The sequence below is a fragment of the Phyllostomus hastatus genome, unplaced genomic scaffold, assembly GCF_019186645.2.
Source record: "Phyllostomus hastatus isolate PE091 unplaced genomic scaffold, TTU_PhHast_1.1 phas_scaffold_78, whole genome shotgun sequence".
Taxonomy (NCBI): Eukaryota; Metazoa; Chordata; class Mammalia; order Chiroptera; family Phyllostomidae; genus Phyllostomus; species Phyllostomus hastatus.
The window spans coordinates 108,348,662-108,368,551 of record NW_025334041.1 but is presented as its reverse complement, the minus strand read 5'-3'; the positions used below and the strand labels follow the sequence as shown (position 1 = coordinate 108,368,551).

General features: G+C 55.5%; 2 protein-coding genes across 2 annotated transcripts; both read right to left on the bottom strand.

Annotated features, from left to right (window-relative positions):
• Positions 1-1,122: 1,122 nt before the first annotated feature.
• On the bottom strand, positions 1,123-4,881 carry OXER1 (oxoeicosanoid receptor 1). The gene has a single exon (XM_045828161.1). It carries the CDS (start codon positions 2,630-2,632, stop codon positions 1,469-1,471), a length of 1,164 nt encoding a protein of 387 aa, XP_045684117.1. The 5' UTR covers positions 2,633-4,881; the 3' UTR covers positions 1,123-1,468.
• Positions 4,882-5,068: 187 nt separating this feature from the next.
• On the bottom strand, positions 5,069-18,936 carry HAAO (3-hydroxyanthranilate 3,4-dioxygenase). Its single transcript, XM_045828162.1, has 10 exons — positions 18,782-18,936; positions 15,406-15,484; positions 11,362-11,445; positions 10,919-11,025; positions 8,335-8,424; positions 7,961-8,004; positions 7,531-7,676; positions 5,770-5,838; positions 5,503-5,585; positions 5,069-5,396 (listed from the first exon to the last, which is right to left on the bottom strand). Exons 1-10 carry the CDS (start codon positions 18,865-18,867, stop codon positions 5,318-5,320), a joined length of 867 nt encoding a protein of 288 aa, XP_045684118.1. The 5' UTR covers positions 18,868-18,936; the 3' UTR covers positions 5,069-5,317.
• Positions 18,937-19,890: the final 954 nt, after the last annotated feature.

Sequence of the window (19,890 nt, the reverse complement as noted above, 5' to 3'; positions counted from 1 at the left end):
CAAAATGAAACAAAGAAACATGGCCCAAATCAAAGAACAAATTAAAACTCCAGGAAAAGAACTAAACAAAATGGAGATAAGCAATCTATCAGATGCAGAGCTCAAAACACTAGTTATAAGGATGCTCAAGGAACCTAGTGAGGACCTCAACTGCATAAAAAAGATATAGTTAGAAATGAAGGATGCACTAATTGAAATAAAGAACAATTGACAGGGAAACAACAGGAGAGTGGATGAAGCCGAGAATCAAATCAATGATTTGGAACATAAGGAAGCAAAAAACAACTGATGAGAACAATAAGAAATAAAAAAATAATTAAGAAAATGTCCCTAATTTGGTGAAGGCAATAGACACACAAGTCCAGGAAGCACAGAGGATCCCAAATAAGACAGATGTAAAGAGGACCACAGCAAGATACATCATAATTAAAATGCCAAAGGTTAAAGATAAAGAGAGAACCTTAAAAACAGCAAGAGAAAAGTGGTTACCTACAGGGGAGTTCCCATAAGGCTGTCAGCTGCTTTCTCAAAAGAAACTTTGCAGGCTAGGAGGGATTGGCAAGAAATATTCAAAGTTGAGAAAAGCAGGGCCCTATGGCCAAGATTGCTCTACCCAGCAAAGCTATCATTTAGAATCAAAGGGCAGATAAAGAGCTTCCCAGACAAGAAAAAGCTAAAATAGCTCATCAGCACCAAACCATTATTATATGAGATGTTAAAGGGATTTTTTAAAAGAAAAGGATCAAAACTATGAAAAAATAAAATGGCAATAAATATGTATCTATCAACAATTGAATCTAAAAAACAAACTAATAAAAGAAGAACAGAGACAGAATCATGGACACAGAGAGTGCTCTTACGGTTGCCAGATGGGAGGGGGTTCTATGGGAATGGGTAAAGAAGTGAGGAGATTAAGAAGTACAAATAGGTAGTTACAGAATAGCCATGGGGATGTAAAGTACAGTTGAGGAAATAGTGTAGCCAAAGAATTTATATGCATGACCCATAGACATGAACAGTGGTGTGGGGATGGCCTGGGGGGGGGGGGGGATTGGGACAACTCTAATAGCATAATCAATAAAACATAATTTAAAAAGAAAGGACAGCCAAGATAGGCTTGCACTTTCCAAGAAAGTTTATTAGTATTGAAAGGAAGAGCTGGAGACCCCAGAACATACAGCTGTCCAATTTCTGAAGCAAGACTTCTGCTCTCACATTAACGACCCGGGCGGGACTGGGCAGCTGAGCTGCAGCCCCCACAGCCCCTGCCTATCAACATCAGACTCTCATGCACTCTGGAGGTGACGCCAGGCCCACACCTCCATGAGGCCAACACTCTTTCTCTCCCTGCCACCCACCTGGCTCCTGTGCAGTTGGCTGAGGCACTCTGTGCTGACAACAGTCCAGGAGTGACCCTTCCCTCCACGCCAGAATGCCCTGCAGACCCCAGACCCAGGAGGGGCCTCCCTTACTCCAGGGAAACCTCCCGTGAGCCCTCCGCCTGCAGCTTCCCTATGGTCTCTGCCTTCCTGGAGGCCTCCTGGAGACGGCTGGGGGGCTGGTAGGAGTTCTCATCGCTGTCTGGGCCCTGTGAGCCCTGGCTGAGGCCCAGCAGGGTGCGGCAGTGGCGGAGGAAGCTGGGGCTGGAGAAGCAGTAGAGTATGGGGTCCAGGACACTGTTGAGGTAGGTGAAGGCCAGGGAGCTGTGGAAGAGCTGTGAGCAGATGTTTAGGGCGGGGCAGGCTTTCAGGTGGAAGGCCACGATGGCTGCCATGCCAAAGACAATGCTGGGCAAGAAGCAGATTGTGTAGACCGCCACCACGGCGGCCAGCATGCGCTTGGCCCTCCGGGGGCCTGCCCGCCCGCCCAGGCCACGGCACCGAATGGTCTGCAGGATGCTCACAACTGCGAAGAGGATGAGCGCCAGCGGCAGGAAGAACTCCAGCAAGTACAGTGCACTGTGCCAGCGAGTCCAGGCCGAGGAGTTCATGCCCAGCTGGTAACTGAGGCAGGACTTTCTGGGAATGGCGATCACAAACAGGTGCCCATTGAGGAGCAGGATGCTCCCCCAGAGACCCCCGGCCACCCAGGCGGCTGCCCGCACCGAGGCCCGGCTCAGTGCGTGGTGGGGCCGCACCACCTTCAGGTAGCGGTTGAGTGCGATGGCCGTGAGGAAGACCACGCTGGCCGTGCGGTTGGCGGACAGCATGAAGAGGTTGATCCTGCAGGCGACGTCCCCCAAGGGCCAGGTCTCGTCGTGGAGGTAGTAGTCCATGCGGAGGGGTAGGTTGATGATCAGGAGAAAGTCAGCGAAGACCAGGCTGACCAGGAACACCACGTTGGACGACCAGGGCCGCGTGTGGACGCAGAAGATGAAGAAGGCCAAGCCGTTCCCCACCAGGCCCAGGATGAACTCCACACCCAGGACTGGCGCCAGGAACGCAGACACCCAGGAGGAAGAGGCTGGGTCGCAGGAGGCTGGTGACCCCAGTGTAGTGGTGAGGGCCAAAAGCGTGAAGAAGGGAGTGGGAGGAAGGGCGGAAGGGAGAGTGGAGGGGGAGAGAGAAGGAAGAGAAGGAAGGGCAGGAAGGGCAGAGGGAGCGCTCTGATTATGAAATTCCATGTGCTGCATGGGCCGTGGACCCGGAGAAGTTTGCAGTCTTTCTCCCGCTGCAAGAGTGCTCAGGGGTGAGTGCTGTCTGTCCACTGGCTGCTGCAGTGACTCAGCGCCCTGGAAGCCACTGAGAAACAGCCAGTGTTCCTGTTTGCTAGCAAAGGGGAACCCTGCAGCCTGCCCTCCGTGCCAGCCTCCCCTACCCACACTGGGCGATGACCCCTCCCCCAGGTCTCTGATCCCACACTGGAAGGGACCATCTGTGTTTCCTGGGGAAAGAGGAGGAAGCAGGGCCCAGCAGGGGTGAGGTGGAGGCCCAGAGAGACCCTGAAGCAGGAGGAGGGCCCTCCTGGGGTGAGCTGGGGCAGAGTGTGTGCAGCTCTGAGTGATCAGACATCTTGCTGAAGAAGGAAGCTGGTCCTGGCAACCCACAGCTCTCGGCCTCACCCTGCCACCCTGGCCAACCCCGGCCCTCCATCGTGTGTACAGGCTGGGCAGCTGCCTCCCTGCCCCCACCTGCTGCGGCAGCAGGGACTGGGGTCCAGCAGGACTGTGTTCTGGGAGAAGGAGGTGAGTCTACGCCCGACTGTGCGCATGGCCTGTGGGGTCAGCCTCTTTGTGCTCTGCTGGCTGCTATAGTTACGCTCAGACTCCTGATGGTTCCAAAGTCTGTGATGGTCTCAAGTCCATGTACATGATGAAATATATCCCACAGAGAGAGGGCTCCCTTGCCGATTTCTACTGCCATGATCTGGGGACCTGGGGGCTTCTCCCTGGAATGGAACAATGCTGAGAATCCTGCAATTTCCGTGTCCACTATCTACCACACTCCTCCTCCACCTAGCATTCACTGAAGAGAGGGGAGTGGGAGGCTGAGGCTAGCTTCGGACCACGTACAAGTCCTGCTCTCCCGCTGCGTGGTGTTCTCATGCAGCCTTGTGGCCCCGCCTGAGGGCAGAGACGAGGGCCTGCAGTTCCCGATGACCTGGGACAGCACAAAGGAAGGCTATAGTTCCAGGACCCGACACCCACCCTTGCCAGCGGACTGTGGTGTGCCGTGTGCTGCCAGCTCTGTCTCTGGGTTTCAGGCACAGTATTCCACTGACTCCTCTCCCTCAGATGCCCCTGCCCTGGGCCCCTGTCTGGCCAAAGCTGAGGGCAGACAGGCTGCAACTACAGGGTGCAGGGTGGTGAGACCCCTAGCCTGAGCTTTGAATGCAGACAGGCCTCAGTTGCACACGGAGCTGCCTGCTTTCTAAACCTCTCTGAGCCTCATCTTTAAAGTGGGGAGCTACTCCCTTGCTAGCGAGTGGTAAGGATTAAATGAGATAATGTATGCAACAACTTCTAGGGAATTCCCTGGCACAGAACGAGTGTTTCAGAGAAATAGAAGATCTAATTGTTATTATTTTCTGTCTTGGGCTAGGCACTAGGGACAAACTGCTTCTTCTCGTGGCCACCTCAACTCTGCTGAAGGCCTCCCTGGGACATTGCCACGTTGTCTCAGATTCCACACGGAGCCACACATGGCTGCAGTCCCCAGCACACACCAGGCCTCTCCCTCACTGCCTTGGACTGTTTGCAAGTTTGGGGGAGGCTGAAGGTGTTTTTTCTTTGCATTCAGGAGAGGAGAGCCCTTAGCGGGAGACAGGTGTGTGAAGCAGACATCCCCCAGGGCCAGAAGCCTCTTCTGCAAAGTCCGGCTCCGCTCTGCTCTTCAGTGGAGCGGATCAAAGCAGTGAGCCGCTGGGCCACGGTGGAGAAGGCAGGGCTCAGAACTGAAGCTTTCCAGAGGAAATGTTGACTGTAACCAGGAACCTGTTCTGTCTGCATCCAGCTGCAGCTGCCCCTGCTTGCCCCTCATCACCTGCTCAGTGAAGTCCCAGGATCCTGAGCGCAGATCCCCCACTACAGCTTTCATGTCTCATTTCCACCCACTGCTGCTTCTGGGGCTCCCGGCACTCGGGTCCCAGACCTTGCCCAGGAGCCCTCTGAGTGTGAGTGTGGGATGCCTCACCCAGCAGGGCGAGCATGGGGCGGGCAGCCAGACACCCCTCCCCATGGCCAGCCTCCTCACACAGCTTTGAGCCCCCTCAGGGCCCCTCACGGCCTTCATGTGTTAACACGGCTGAACTCTGAGTGGGGGCTGCGGAGGCTTTAGGTATTTCTGTGCCCCCCACTGATCCTATCGGCGGAAATCACCCCTGCTGTTGGGGGAAAACACCAAACAGATGCTATTTTTTAAAATTATGTAAAAAGAATATATGGGAAAGAGGCAGGGAGACGAGGCCAGCTGTGCCCCCAGGACGACAATGCCTGTGTGGGTCGGGCCACATGCCCAGTGACGATGGCCCCTCTGCACGCAGGGACAGCCCCAGTGGACCCTCCCCACGCCCAGATAATGGGGTCAGCCGTCAACCACAGCCTGTGTCCTTGTAGAACCACAGGCGCCTGTCCACCAGGAAGCCTTTATTGAGGGCCTTCTTGGGGGCAGACAAGTGCTGGACTGAGCCTGTGGGGACAGGAGGGAGTGACTGGCCCCACAGGAGCCTGGCGCCAGGGGATGGGAGGAGAATGGGTGACAACGAGGACGTCCAGGGCCTGGCAGGGGCGCGGAGTCACTGAGCAGCAGTGCACCTGGAAGGAGCGGGGGCTGGGAAAGTAGCTGTTCGGCAGGGGTGGCGCTGTGGCTGCTTGAGAGAATTACCCCAGGGGCTTCTTGCGGGCAGGGTCCTGGGTCACAGCCAGGGCCACGGAGCCTTGCCCTCGCTCCCAGGCATACCTGTAGAGACACAGGCGGGCAGGGGTCAGGCAAGGCCGGGCCCTAAGGATTCCAGGGAGAGGAGAACAGTCCCACAGCCGAGGGCAAGTCCTCCTCCTGGACTCACTCAGTCCCGCTGGGCACCAGGAGGCTTTCATCAGGGGTCAGGCTCAGGTGCTGTCCCCCCACGGTCACCGTGGAGGAGCCCTCCTGGAGGAGAAGAGCAGGAGAACTGAAGGGGGTCTATCAAGCCTCAGTGCCTGACCGAGAGTCCTGAGTCAGCCTTGGCAGGAGGCCCTGGGAGCCGATCTGGAGTGTGGGGCGCCAGGCCCGGGAGCAGCCTGGTCCCCAAGGGCAGGAGGTTGTGCCACCCTCTCCTACAGACCCCACTTGCCAGCTGCCAGAGCCACACGTCCACATCCTGTCTCGGGCTTTTGCTGCTGCCTTGTCCATAGACGATCACCTGGGAGGAAATGACACAGATCTTTCTGGTGCTTCCTGCCCCCAAAAGGAGATGGCCTTAAACCTGGCCCCCAGACACCAGACCAGTGTGGGGCAGGGGCGGGGCAGGGGCGGGGCGTGCATTGCAGCCACATCTCCCTTTGTGATGCAGAGGCTGCCCAGGCTGCAGGCCTCCCTGCTGCCTCCATCACAGTGGGTGCTGCCCACCGGCCATTCGGGATCACACACACCAGCCCTCTACACACACACGCACACACACACACACACACCTGGTCCCTCTGTGGCATGCCACAGCTATCGCTGACCCACAGGAAGGCATACCTAGGGGCACTTGCACGTGTGCATGGCATAGCACAGACTCACGTAGCGCATACACATAGCTCCTCAAAGGGTGCCCTTTGAAGGGTGCCAGGCCCACCTCCCTGACTGTGAAATTTTGGCCTAAGGAGCAGGAGGGTGATGGGAAGGGATGAACCAGAGCAAGAGGCCTGGAAGCCTGCAGCAACCATGCAGGCCGCACTCCTGCTGGCCCAGGGTGCACTAGGTGGGTATTTGTTGGCATAAACTGAAGCAGGTGGGAGTAGGGGTGAGAAAGAGGTGGAAGGCAAGGCCCTGAGGCCAGCGTGGCGCTGAATGACGTTGTCATGACAGGTGGCAGGGACTTTGCCGTGTGCACCTGCTTTCAGAGTCTGCACTCAGTGAGCGACCCTCCACGGGGCTATGTGATTCACACGGCAAGGACATGCCATTTGCACACTGTAAAGCACAAGCAAGTATGAGCCTCCCAGCAGGTCTCCCTGCCCCCACACTTGCCCTCCCATCCGGCCTCATCATCCCCCTGCTTCAATATTTGGGTGAAGCTCTGCTGTCTCCAGGATAAGTCCTTGAATGTTGCCTGCCTCAGGAGACCCTCCAAGGCTTGGGCACTGCCTGCTGCTCAGGCTGCCCCTACTCCCGCGCTTCACCAGCCGCGCCCCCCGCTTACCTTACAGGGCCAGCCTGTTCTAAGCTTTCAGGCCTTTGCTCATGCTTCTCCCTTCCCCAGAATGCTTTCACTACCTCCCTTTCTTTTCTAAATGCCTACATTCACTTTAAAATGTAGCTTATACATCACATCCTCCAGGAAGCCTTTCCTGACCTCCCTCCCAGTGCAGGTTCCTCTTTTATCCTCCTGTGGCTTCCTAAAGCTTCTCTACCCAATATATTGTATCACAATTGTGGTGATTAGTGATTAACTTGCCCATTTACCAGACTATACACTCTCTGCGGCAGCGATTCTATCTCCCTTTCCCTGAAACACAGTAGACACTTAGTAAGTGTTGAATAAAAGAAAGCCAGCTTCGTTTGGGTCTCTGTATACCTTTCCACCTGACCCTCACCCCCAAACACCTCTCTCCCTTCCAACTCCCAAGGCTGTGCCTGGGCAAAGGCTCAGGAATCCCTAGCAGGAGGATGACCCCAGGTCCTAGAAACCTATCATTGGATGCGACAGCTCCCTACTCTGAAGGCAAAGGAAGATTTCTCAGGACCACCCACAGTAAAGCTTTTGTTTTCTGAGTCAGAAAAAAAAAGGAAGACCTCTGCCTATGTCTACAACTTCCGAAGTTGCGTGTGTGTGTGTGTGTGTGTGTGTGTGTGTGTGTGTAGTTCCCGTTTCCTAGAGCTGCTGGGTGGACGCCCAGGGCTACATTACCTGAGTCTCATAGGTGTCCCCAAAGAGACTGAGGGGTGTGCCCCCCTGTAGCTCCCTGCGGTGGCTATCCAACCAGGCCTCCAGGGGCATAGGCTCCGTGACGGATCGTGTGCTCAGCGGGAACGGCGTTTCCTTGAGCAGCTGGTCTGCACCCATGGTCCAGCTGTGGTCAGTGTCCTCTGGTCCAGCCCTCCCAGTCCCAGCAGACCCGGTTCCCAGGGGACCCAGCTCTCAGTTGCAGGAATGGGCTCTGGACCAAGGCCAAGGACCCAGCAGCCATATGGGGGTACTATTTGGTGCCATCTTCCCATACCTTGAGTACTGGGCAGAGTACTCAAAAAGGGACTCCCTAGTACCCTAGGCCAAGACCCATTCTACCCTGGGAAAGGAGGGAGGGAAGGAAGGAGAAAGGCGGTTCTGGTGGCCTTACCAGGGTTGGGCTTTCCTGTTCTGTGCTGCTCAGAGCTGAAGAACCTGCAGGGACATGTGAGGAAGGGGAGGAGCGGCCAGCATTCCAGACTGAGAGGTCAGTGAAGCAGACACACAAATGCTCTGGGGTGTTGGAGGCCACACATACTCGTGGGGTCCTTATACGACTCATATCTGCCATCTGCTCACTCCCAGACCTGTGGAGCAGCCTCCTTCCCTCCCCAAGGGGGTTTCCAGCTTGGGCTTCCCACCCTGGGAGAGGTCATCTTTCTCCCTAAATCCCAGGGCTGTGGGAGCACTTCTCAGGGGCATCAGCTGCCCAGCCAGAGCCTGGGGCCTCAGGAGAATGATGGGCGGGGCTGGGGTGGGTCTCACTCCTGAATGATGGGGGCCAGCTGTGTGCCGAGGTCCTCGCAGTAGAACCACTTCTCAAACAGGACATCTGTGGTGTCTCCCATGTAGTACCTGCCCGAGTGAAGGATGGGTAAACAGCGCCCCATCTGGGCAGCCTCAGGGAAGCCTCCCTCCCACCCAGCTCTGCCTGTTGATCTCTGGGCCTGGCTGCAGGCGCTGCAGGTCCTGCAGAGCCGGTTGCTAGCTTTGCCCTGTTAGCACGCAACCTAGTGGCCATGCCTGGCTCTCCCAGAAGCAATGTGCACCCCCAAAGTGAGAGGATGATTAACCACCCCATTTGCATGCTTTTCCTGGTTCCTGAAGGTTGATGATTTTCAAAGTGGATAGGACTCTGAGGCTCAGAGAAGCTGGGCAGTTTGGCAGGGATTACGGCCTGTAAGTGGCAAAAGCAGGATAGGCTAGAAACCATCTTATAAGCGTAGAGAGCATCGTGGCAAGTATCTTTGCTTTTCTGAAACGGAGCTGAAGCTGACCCTGAATGCAGGGCCTGTGGCTGGTTGTTCCATCTGCCTACTGGCACTCTAGGTCAGAGCACATGGAACCCTCAGGAACCAACATGTGGAAGATGCCCCCTAGATGAGAGAGCCTTTCCTTTCAGGGCCATGGAGGCCTTCGAGGACTGAAGCAAAGCCCTGGGCTTCTTCTCGGGAGGAAGGTCCGTATGCACGTACACATAGCCTCTAGTACTACAGGTACTGGAGGCCCATCCAAGCCCCCCGCCTGGCTTGGGGAGCGGGCGGAAGGAGCACCTGGCAGACCAGGGCTGTCCCTCCGCCCCTGTGTGTGCAGCACATCTGTCACCGAATGCCGAGTCCCCAGTCTCAGCCCCCAGGGCCCGGGCAGCTCTGCCTGTCCTCCAACTGCTCCCCAGAAAGAGAAGGAGTCCCGCTAACAGGCACAATGCCTCACCCCACCAGCACCTCAGTTTTACCCTGGGCGCTGGGCGCCACAGAGCTTCCTAACTGGGCCGTGATGTCCTCTAGAAATTGTCTTCAGAGTGGAATTTTAATGTTGAGTCCCTGGCTTTTATTAAAGGTCAGAGCAGCCAAATGAAATCTGTTATTGAATTTGCTATAAAAATGTTATTGAGGAAACCGTCCTCCCCATCACTAGAGACTCCCCAGATAAAGCCCCACGGGAAGGTTTTCTTTTAGAGTTTGAGGCCAGGCATCTGCTTTTACGACAGACTATTACACAGCAGACTAGCGGGCAGACATTAACATGGTGCTTTTAAAAAGGAATTTAATATTATAAGAAATACAGATTTTCTTTATGTAAAAAAAGGCAAAACTCAAACCCAGGCTTGAATTAAGGCTGTAATGTCAGAAGGTGCAGATACACACAAGAAAAACAACATGGAAGCTTATGCGCTTTGTTAGATTTAACTGGTGGGATGACAATTGTTTTTCTTTTCTCTTTATTACTGTTTGTGGTGGGGAGTTGGTTGGTTTGTTTTGGGTTTTGGATTTTTTGTGTGTGTGTTTTGAATTTTCTTTTTGAGATAACATTCACATACCCTAACATTCACCCTTCTCCTGACAGGTAATTTTTAATTTTGTTCATGCCTTCTTGTAGTTTTCCAGATTTCAAGAATGAATGTGTATGACTTTGATAATTAGAAAAAAGGAAAGCATTAAAAAAATGTTTGCTATAACAGCTGTCAGTAACTTGTTGGGAATTTTTAATTTTCTTAGTAAAACATACGAAAAGTAGTTTAGCTTTTGTAAAAATCTATGTTCCCCTGAGCCACAGGCGGCGCCCCGCTTTCGGAAGATAATAACTGGGTGACTGATGGGAACCAAACCGGAAGTCAGCTCTGGAAACATCGCCCTGCTGGGGGCGCTCGGCCCCTCTCTGGGGGTGACTCCCGCTCCCATCCCGCCTGTCCTGGCCTTTCCTCTGTTCGTGTCCTGCCAGCTCGGCCATTTTCTGGCAAATTCGACTTGCCCGCACCCAGTCTCTTCACCTGTAAAGTACAGATGACAAAGGTACCGGCCCCACAGGGTCACCGTGAGGATTAACTGCATTCAAGTGCACATAACGCGCTCGGGCTGGTGCCGGGCCCGAGCAAGTGCAGTTCAAACGCCAGCGCTGGCTGTGGAATGAGTGGAGCAGGGAAGCAAGCCAGGGCAGGAGCACCCTGGCGGAGACTGAATACACCCGGGGGCGGAGGCTGGAGGAGCGGAGGTGTTGCGGCTGGCCTGGGTCAGCTGGGTCCGCCTTCAGCGTCCACACCCTTCCCAACCCCTCTGCAGACCTCAGTGCAGAAAGCACAGGCTCTGGTCCCAGCCCGAGGTCTGCAGGCTGAACGGGCAACCAGAGGGTCACCGAGAACATCCTACCACCTCCATCATCAAACCCATCGCACCGCCCACCCTAACCTCTCCCCATCAGCCGACAAATACAGGGTCTCCATGGCCTCCCCATTCTTGCTCAGTGGCCAGGAAATGCTTTCTTGGGTCTATCTCAGATGGCTTCCTTGATTGCTTGCCTACCTCACCCACCCCATCCCCCACCCCTGTCTCTGCCCCACTCTCCCACTTACCTGAGCCCATCTAGCTCGGTTTTCAGCCGCCTCCGCTCAATCACCAGACCCACAGTGTTGGCAAACCTCTGCGGAGAGTGGGGGATCCTAGCGGGCAGGAGGAATATCTGCAGTGGGGGGACAAGGTGTCAGCAAGACTTCGACCCCCCAAGGAGACCTCAGTGCCTACAGTGTCCTGGCCTCCCAGCTGACCCAGAGGGTCCAGCCCAGCCCACCTCTCTGCCCAGCCTCCACCAGAGAGCCGGAGAAAATGTCGGGTTGTGCTGAGGATGGGGCAGCCCAGAGGAGGGAGTGCCTGAGGATGGGGTTGGGGCAGGTGGGCAGGTGGCAGGAGGGCAGAAAAAGGCGGGAGGACAAGATCTTGACCTAAGCCAGGATGAGTGGTCTGGGTCAGTTCCTGTTCTGGTGGCCCTTCACCTCCCACCTGCTGGGGCCCACCTCACCTCTCCCTGCCGAATGACCACATCCCGGTGTTTCCCTTGCTCCAGGACTTGGAGAACCATGTCGCCCTCCAGCTGGTAAAACACCTGTGGGACCAGACAGCAGACAGGTGTTCAGACCCCTCCCTCACTGCTTCTAGGTCCTTGGCCTGATTTCTGACAAGGAAACCAGAGAATGTTCCTGAGGCCCTCAGAGTTTATGATCAGCTCTGTCACTCCTGCCCCGAGGCTCCCCTGACGTGTGCCACAGACAGAAGTGCCAGTGACACACAAGGATCACATCTCTACATGCAAGCGATGACCAAAGTACCCAGGACACGACAGTCGGTGTGTGGCTTGGGGGCAGGAGGCCGCGCCTGTCCAGGTCCCTCAGGAGGCCGCCATGTAAAGGGTGGGCGCCCTGCTGGAAGCTGGGCTGGGTTGGGGTCGTGGGGGACCGGAGGTCTCTCCTTCTGCTAGCTCCCCAGGGTGGGGTGGGGGGCTCCTACTGCATTTCCCCTATTCCATCCTAAGTATATAATAAACATGTTGGCTGAGATCACCCCTTGGAGCTGAGAGGGGGAGGCAGATGCATTTTCTCCCCACCAGCCATACATTGCACGGGTGTTAAACGCCCCAGCCACGTAGTTGAAGGGGTGTTATTAATAATAATGATTATTATCATGTAAGGAGTTACGAGTGGCAGAGGTCCTTGTCCCAGCATCTACTAAGAGAAATCAAGCTGAACTCAGGGAAACTAGAGGAATGTGGCCCTACGGTCTGCCGTGAGGGGCACGCCCACACAACCCCTGTGGAGGACACTGGGCAACAGGCAGGAAGAGCCTCCACAGCCCACAGCCCTGCAGGCTGGCCAGAGGGGCTTCTTTGGATGTAGGACCTTCAGTGCTGACACCAACAACATCCAGGATGAACCGGGACAGTGGCCACCTCATGCTCTTGAGCCAGCGATGCCCTCTCCAGGCAGGTGCTGCAGTGAGTCAGGAATGCACCTGGCGCACGTCGTACATGCAAGGCTGTGTCGTCACCGCACACGGTGGTTAAAAGCACAGACGCCAGCGTCACATGGCCCTCAGCTCAGCCGGGTCACCGTGCGCCCTGGGTCAGTTCTGTCGGCCTTTCCATGCCTCTGTTCCCTCATCCATAAAATGACAGCATCTACTCAGAAAGGTGCTGTGAGGTCTGCCTGGGGTGCTGCTCACAATGTATCAGTGATGGCGGGAGGAAGAAAATAGTGCTAATAGTAATAATAGGGGAAAGGTCACTGTTTTAGGATTGAGTCAAAACACAGCACATTGTGCAACCATTAAAAACTATGTTTGAATAACTGTTAATAAGGTGGCAAAGTGGAAAATGCTAAAGTTATCACTATCACGTTAAAGTAAGAGCCAGAATTGCACCCAGCAGGATCCCAATTAGGTAACCAAGCATGTGTAAATCCAAGCGGTGTCCACGGTGGTCGGATTCCCCGAGTGGTGGGATTACAAATGAGGTATACATTTGTTTTTCTGTATTTCACATTTTTTACAATAAACAATATTTACTTTTATTATTAGAAATAACCCATGCAAGTTATTTAAAACAATTAAAAAACAAACAAACAAACAAACCTCCCAGGCTCTCTTAGGGAGAAATTCTGCAGCACCACCCCATCCACGGACCAGCCGGGAGGAAGCACCTGTGGGGATGGGGTTGCGGTTCTCTCACGGTAGGGGGAGCGAAAGGAAGAGCCCAGCGAGCCTAGGGAGCGGCTATAGCCCTCGGGCCCTGCAAATATCAGGGAGAGCTGGGGTGAGGTAGGGGCTGGAGTGGGGTCTGGGTCAGATTCACACCCTGTGCAGGCAGGTAAAAGGTGTTAGTAGCCATCAAACGAAACCATAGCAGGGAAGTGGAATTCTGTCCTGTCTCTCAGTCCAGCAGCCTTCCTTGTGATGAGGGACAGGCCTGGCCGGGAGCAGAGGTGCAGATCCAGAACAGCAGATCACAAACAGCCTTGGGCAATCCAAAAGGAATTATGCTCAATTTGGAAGTAAATAATGTTGGGGGCCTGGTGCTGGCTAGAAGATTAACTGTCCCTGTGGGCAGATACTAAATTGAATTGGAGCTCTGGTGCCTGGAAAGGCCTTACAGGCAGAACAGGCAGGGGAGGGGCCAGGGGGTGCGGAGAACCAATGCATATTAAGTACCTCCTCTGCCCCGGGCTCTGTGCATGTACTGTGCGTACATCGAACCCCTCTGCCAGGCAGGGGCAGTATCCCCATGTGCCCTAAGGAAACAGAGAGGTGACACAATGTGACCTGTCCAAGATCACATGGTTAGGGGGAATCAGACTCGCTCCCAGCTTGGCACATGCGCAGCTGGGGCCTCCTCACACCTGTGCTTCTAAGGGAAGGACTGGGGTAAGTGGAGCATGTGTGGCAGGTGAGCCGTGGCACCCAAAGGGCTGTGGCTGAGGCCTGAGCACAGCGAGGGGAAAGTTTGGCTCAGTGACCCCGTTCTCTCACCAGAGGAGGAGGAGTCTGAGCCTTGGGGCTGGGTGGCTCCTGCAGCTCGGCCTGCAGTCCCTGGGTGAGGCTTCCCTGGGTGAGGACAGGCAGGAACACAGAGGATGCTGACTCTCCCAGGGCCTTTGCCCAGAACTCTCCTCTGCCTCAGGTTGGGACCAAGCCTTCACGAACCCACCTCTAGCCAAATTCTCCCAGGCCACCTGCATGGGGACAGCTGCTCGGGCCAGTCCTCCTTATCTGTCAGCCACCCAGCTAAGTCAGGGCTTGGCCTGGGTCCCTAAGTGGACAGCCATCCATCAGAGTAGCTTGGGGGGACACCGAGGTGGGGGCGGTGAAGAGGTGGGAGGGTACAAGAAGGGAAGGAGACAGAGGGGTGGGCACTGAGCCCAGGGCTAACCGAGTGGGAGCCTCTGGAAGACATGATGCGGGCGTCCGAGTCTGACCGAGGTGGGCAGGGGAGACCCTGCAGCTGGCCTCGCCCCCCCATCATGGCAGCTCCCAACCCAATCCTGCCTTTTCCCTGCAGTTTTGGATTTCTCTGCTGTTTTTTTCTTCAAAGGAAAGTGGTCTCCAGGGGGTGTGGTATAAGAGGGGGTGGCCAGAGAGGTGTGGGCCCGGGGAAGTGTGAGAGGTGAGGGGCTGGCCGGCTCAGCTCTGCCCTGTGGAGGCTGCTGCTCCCTGCTGGCCCTGGATTCTCAGCCCCACTGCCCCCATATAGTAGGTGCTCAGTAAATATCTGTGAAGTGAGCGATTCTCAGGTGTGCCCAGTCCCCAGCTGTGGCTGAGCTGCCAGCAGTTCGGGTACAGGCTGGTGACTAAACTGGACTCTGGACCTTGAACCCCAGGGCCAGGCCCCCGGGATGAGAGGCAAGGGGACCATACCAATCCTTTGTCACCAGATTCTGATAGCTGGGAACCCATCTGTGTCTCTTCTTAACAGGGCCCATCTTTTTTTCTTTATTTTACTCTTGGTTATTTACTTTGGGGGAGGTAGCACAGAAATACAGACCAAAATTCAAGGTTCAAAAGGGTGTTCAATGAAAATTGCAAATACGCCCTCCCACTGGCTCACTGTCCTCCCATCCCCCAGGAGCTACTAGCAGCTTATGTGTCTTGTACCCTCTAGATACAGAGGGGCCTTCCAGCCCCAGTCCTTCTCAGAGAACTCGGCTCCTGGGACCAGAGTGGAGCACCCAGGTCCCTCTCAGTGTTTGGGTCTCCCTTTGGAAGCCAATCTTGCATGTTCGGGTTTGGGGGGAGGGGGCCAGGGCCTCCTGCCTGGAGCAAGGACAGCACCTGTGTCCAGGGATGACGCTAACAGCCAGAGCCTGTCCTGCTCGCAGAGGCCGGGCTGTTTCTCAGGATGGAGCTGTCAAAGGTGCCACTGGGTGCCCACACCACGCAGGCAACACTGCTGCCTGTGACCTCGGTTGAGCGCCCTTCACCCATCAGCCATGTCTCCTGTCTACAGGCTCTGGTCTTGGCTGGGGAGCGTCCCCCTGCCCCAGGGCTGCGTCAGGGGAGGGGCAGTCCACATGCCTACCTCCTCGCCCTCCTCGATGTGGTAGTCCTTTCTGATGTTGGGGCCCCCGATGAACATGACTTTGAGCTGCTCCTTATGCCTACAATGGAGGAAAGGGGAGAGGTGCTGAACCAGCTCATGGGAGAAAACATCAGCAGCCTGTGGGGGGCTTGGAGGGAGCCTGGGCACACCTGGGAGAGGCAACAGGGCAGTTTCTGCATCCTGCCCCGTCAGTTTTTGAAGTTTGTCCCCTCCACTCTCATCCCAGGGTGCCCGTGCACGTCCAAGAGCCTGCGTGTGTCTGAGACTGTATGCATGCCTGTGTCTTTCTGCATCTGTGTCTTGGTGGATGCGTGTGTGTGTTTGTCCAGTTCCTCTGTGTGTGTCGCCCACATGCTCTGACCCAGTAGTAGGTGAATGTCTCTCTTCATCGGTCAGGATCCCTGGGCTGCACTCAAGATCTCCAAACACAGGAGGGTGAGCTGGAGGCCCTGCTTTCTGTAGAGGTAAAATGACTTTTGTCTACCTCCCGCTCCCTACAGAGCTGTCTGATTCTGAGACTCTCTGTTCCCCGCAAACTGCTGGGCTATAGCTGGGAGGCGCCTGCTTTAAGAAGTGGAGGGGAAACTAGTGCAGAGGCCCTGAGGCCAGAAGCACTGGGGGTCCTGGTGGTGTGGGAGTGTCTTGGGGAGCGATGGAGAAAGGCTGGGTCAGGATGGGGTCGCCCCCATCCTGAACTGTCAAGTCACCCCCAGTCTTGACAGTTTGGCCAAGGAGTTTGGTCCTGGCCTATGGGGTGCCTGAGAGCCTAGGAAGATGTTTTTCTTTTTCAGTAATCATTACTGAGATCTAATCTATCCTGGCGACTTTCAACCCTTTTCATCTCGTGCACATAAAGTAATCACTAAAATTCTGCAGCGCATGAAAAGTACATGGTATTTTTTGCTGATATGACAAAAAACAGGGGTAATTTTGATTCATTCACACCAGACAGCTATTGTTGTGTGGGTTTTTTTTTAAATTTTACTTATTTATTTTTAGAGAGGGAAGGGAGGGAGATAGAGAAACATCAATGTGCAGTTGCTGGGGGTCATGGCCTGCAACCCAGGTATGTACCCTGACTGGGAATCGAACCTGCAACACTTTGATTCACAGCCCGCACTCAATCCACTGAGCTATGCCAGCTAGGGCTTGTTGTTGTTTTTTAAATTTGACAGTCTAAGGGAAAAGAGGTCAGTGCCCCTGACTAAACAGCCAGGTGTTGCACGTTGTAAAAATTCTTGTGGCACAGCAGTTGAAAATCAATGATCTAGCTACATGTGGAAAGTTCTTGAATAAGCTCACTCAAGAAATATTTCAACCCATCCATCAGAGTGCATCAGTCAGATCATGACCTTCCTCTGCTCAAAACCTTCCAGCAGCTTCATATGTGCCCCCCCAACCTTGCCACCTTTCCAAATTCATAGGGATGAATTCAAACTCCCACACTGGAGTTCTAACCCCCAGTACCTCAGAATGTGACCTGATTTGGGAACAGGGTCATTGCTGATGCACTCAGTTAAGCTATCATGAGGTCTGACTGGAGTAGGGTGGACATCTAATCCAATATGACTGGAGTCCTTATAAAAAGGGAGCTTTTTCCCTGGCTAGTTTGGCTGAATGGATTGAGTGCTGGCCTGTGAACAAAAGGGTCTCGGGTTCAATTCCCAGCCAGGGCACATGCCTGGGTTGCGGGCCAGGTCCCAGATAGGGGGCGCTCATGAAGCAACACCACATTGATGTTTCTCCCTCTCTCCCTCCCTTCCCCCCTTTCTAAAAATACATAAAATCTTTATTTAAAAAGGGAGATTTAGGCACAGGCATACAGGACAGCACCATGTAAAGTGAGGCAGAGATGGGGGTGATGCCGCAGAAGCCAAGGAAAGCAAAGATCGCCACTAAAACACCAGGAGCAGAAACAGGCCTGGAGCAGAGTCTCCCTCACAGTCCTTGCCAACACAGGGGATGAAGCCACAGCCCTACCGTGGCCTGTGCCCCGCAGGTCTGCCTGGCCCTCCACCCCGTTTGTCTTTATTTACTGGCTGCCCCTCCCACTGGAAAGTCAGTCCCTGAGGAAGGGGCTTTTCTGTCAATTGGTTTCCTGCTGGATCGCTAGTGTCCTGACAGTGCCTGGCATGTATTTGTAGCAGGTGCTCGGTGAACACCTGCTGAGTGACTGAGGGGAGGGCCTGCACTTTGTGATTACTGATACTGGGGAAGCGCTGGAGGGCTGGGTGGGTGGGCCTGGAGGTGGGGCGACTCCCACTCCCCAGGCTGGAGGTGACAAGGGTGGAACCAGAGAGTGGCCCTGGGGCTGAAGAGGAGCAGGCGGGTATGAGACACCATCAGAGGAGAAACCAGAGGGCTGAGAATGAGGCTGTGGACAGGGTAGAGGTGGGGAAAGAGGTGAGGGCTTTGGGTGGAAGCTGCCTGTTAGCCCTGGTGGTGGCGCGCAGCGACCGAGAGTGTGGGCTTTGGAGTGAAACCCGTCCATGGGCTTGAGTGAGGACCTTGTCCCACCCTAACTCCGAGACACTGGGAAAGTTACTTATTAAAATCCTACCTCCTGGGGCTACTGTGAGAATTAAGTGAGAAGATGCAAGAGCACAAGGCTCAGTCTCTGGCTTGTCAAAGTATGAGGGACTGTAACTGTGTGCTTCGAGGGGCCACCTTGTTGGAGATGTTCTGTGGAAATGACTAACATGGGATTGTGACCCTGGAGGAGGGAGCCCAGGGGAGTGCAGGGAGGTGACTGGGAGGGCCTGAGAAGTCTGCTGGGAAAACACTGGCTGGACCAGCCAGGTCTGCTGGGAGAGAGCCAGAGAGAGAGAGAGAGAGACAGGCAGACAGACAGAATATGTGCATCCGTGAGTGTGAGTGTGCATGTGCCTGCCAGCGGGGAGGAGAAGAGGAAAAGCAATAAATCATGACAAGCCTGTGGTGGCTTTCTAGACAGAGTCGGGGTGCATGATTAGGCTATCCCTAGTCATAAGTTCTACTGCAATTCTGGGGCCAAATTTCTGAGAGTCCCTGGGGGTTGGAGAGCCAAGTTTCTCAGCCTTGGGCGTGATGGGCAGGGCTGCCACCGGCCATTCTCATCTCTCCTAGCCTCAGTTCACCCAGGCAGCCTCAGAAGTCAAGGTCACAGCCTCCATGCCTGAGTTGCCAGAAAGAGGAACAAAACAAGGGCGGTGGAACCCGGAATTGCCCACCCTACTTCTCTGAAGACATCTTGATGACAGCCCCTGGCTTCTGGGTCAAGGAACTCGGAGCTGGAGGGTGAGGGCTGAGGGGTGCAGACGGAGAAGAGGAGGTGAGGACAGGGGACAGGAGGAGGGAGGCGTGCGGGGGGACTCACAGGAGCTTGTTGCAGACCGGGGGCAGGAAGGAGGCCCGGTTCTCCGCCACCCAAGTCCTCACTCTCACAGGACGCTCCATGGCCATCCAGGGAGCTGTGCTCCCAGCTGTGTTCTGGGGCCTTCGGGGAGGCGTGGTTCCGCCCACTCACCTATTGGCTGCCTCGTTAATCAGCATCCCAGGGGTCAAAGGGCAGGGCAACGCCCTGGACACCGAGGGGGCAGTGGCTGGGGACCCGCGCGGTGGCTCCTGTCAGCCTATGATCAGAGAGCCCTGGTACCGCCGCCCCCCTGTCCCCTAACCGCGTACCAGCTTGGCCCCGCCGGACGTCGTGGGGAGGCACCCCTTACACCCACACGCGGGGGCTGGGAGCCTGAGAGAGGGGTGAGACTCAGCATCGAGAACTTTCCTGGTCCTTTGTCCCCAGACTTTCCGCCTGGGGCCAGGAGGGCCCCAAAGAAATACTGTGGTGGGGGGCAGGCGGCTCGGAACCCTGAGCCTCTGAGTCCAAGAGTGCTGGCACTGGAGTGAAGCCTGTTTCCTCGTCTGAAAAATGGGGATGTCTCCGCAGCCACCTAGGGTTGCACAGCGGCCGCCACGGGCCGCTTCGTGTCATCCGCTATCTTGTCACGAGGACGGAGTCAGGCCAGAGTCCCCCCCAGGTTCTGGCAGCAGTCCGGCAGGGGCGAGGAGCGGCTTGGGAGCCCCGCTGCAGGGTCCCTGGCGCATGGCAGCTACCCTCCAGGCGCGGCTGGAGCGCACGGTCCCCTCGCTTATATTCGCCAGAGGAGGCAGGCACGGATAAGGTGCCTGGCGCTGTTCGGAGCTCCTTCCGTGCCGTAAGGACAGAGGTCCCACGACAATGCAGCGAGGAGTTTTACAGATGAAGAACGGGGTGTCCTTGCCACAGGGCCCGGGCCCCGGACTGGGGAGGGCGGACAAACCTGTGCTAAAGGTGCAGCCCGTGTGAGGGCGCTCTTTACCCTGGGGGCTCAGGAAGACCCGGCACCCGGTGGGTGGGTGTGAAGAAAAGGGGCTGGTGTGCGGAGGAGCGGGAAAGACAATCGACTCCTGCTTGCTCCTCTTCCTTCTTAGCTCCTAGTTCTTAGG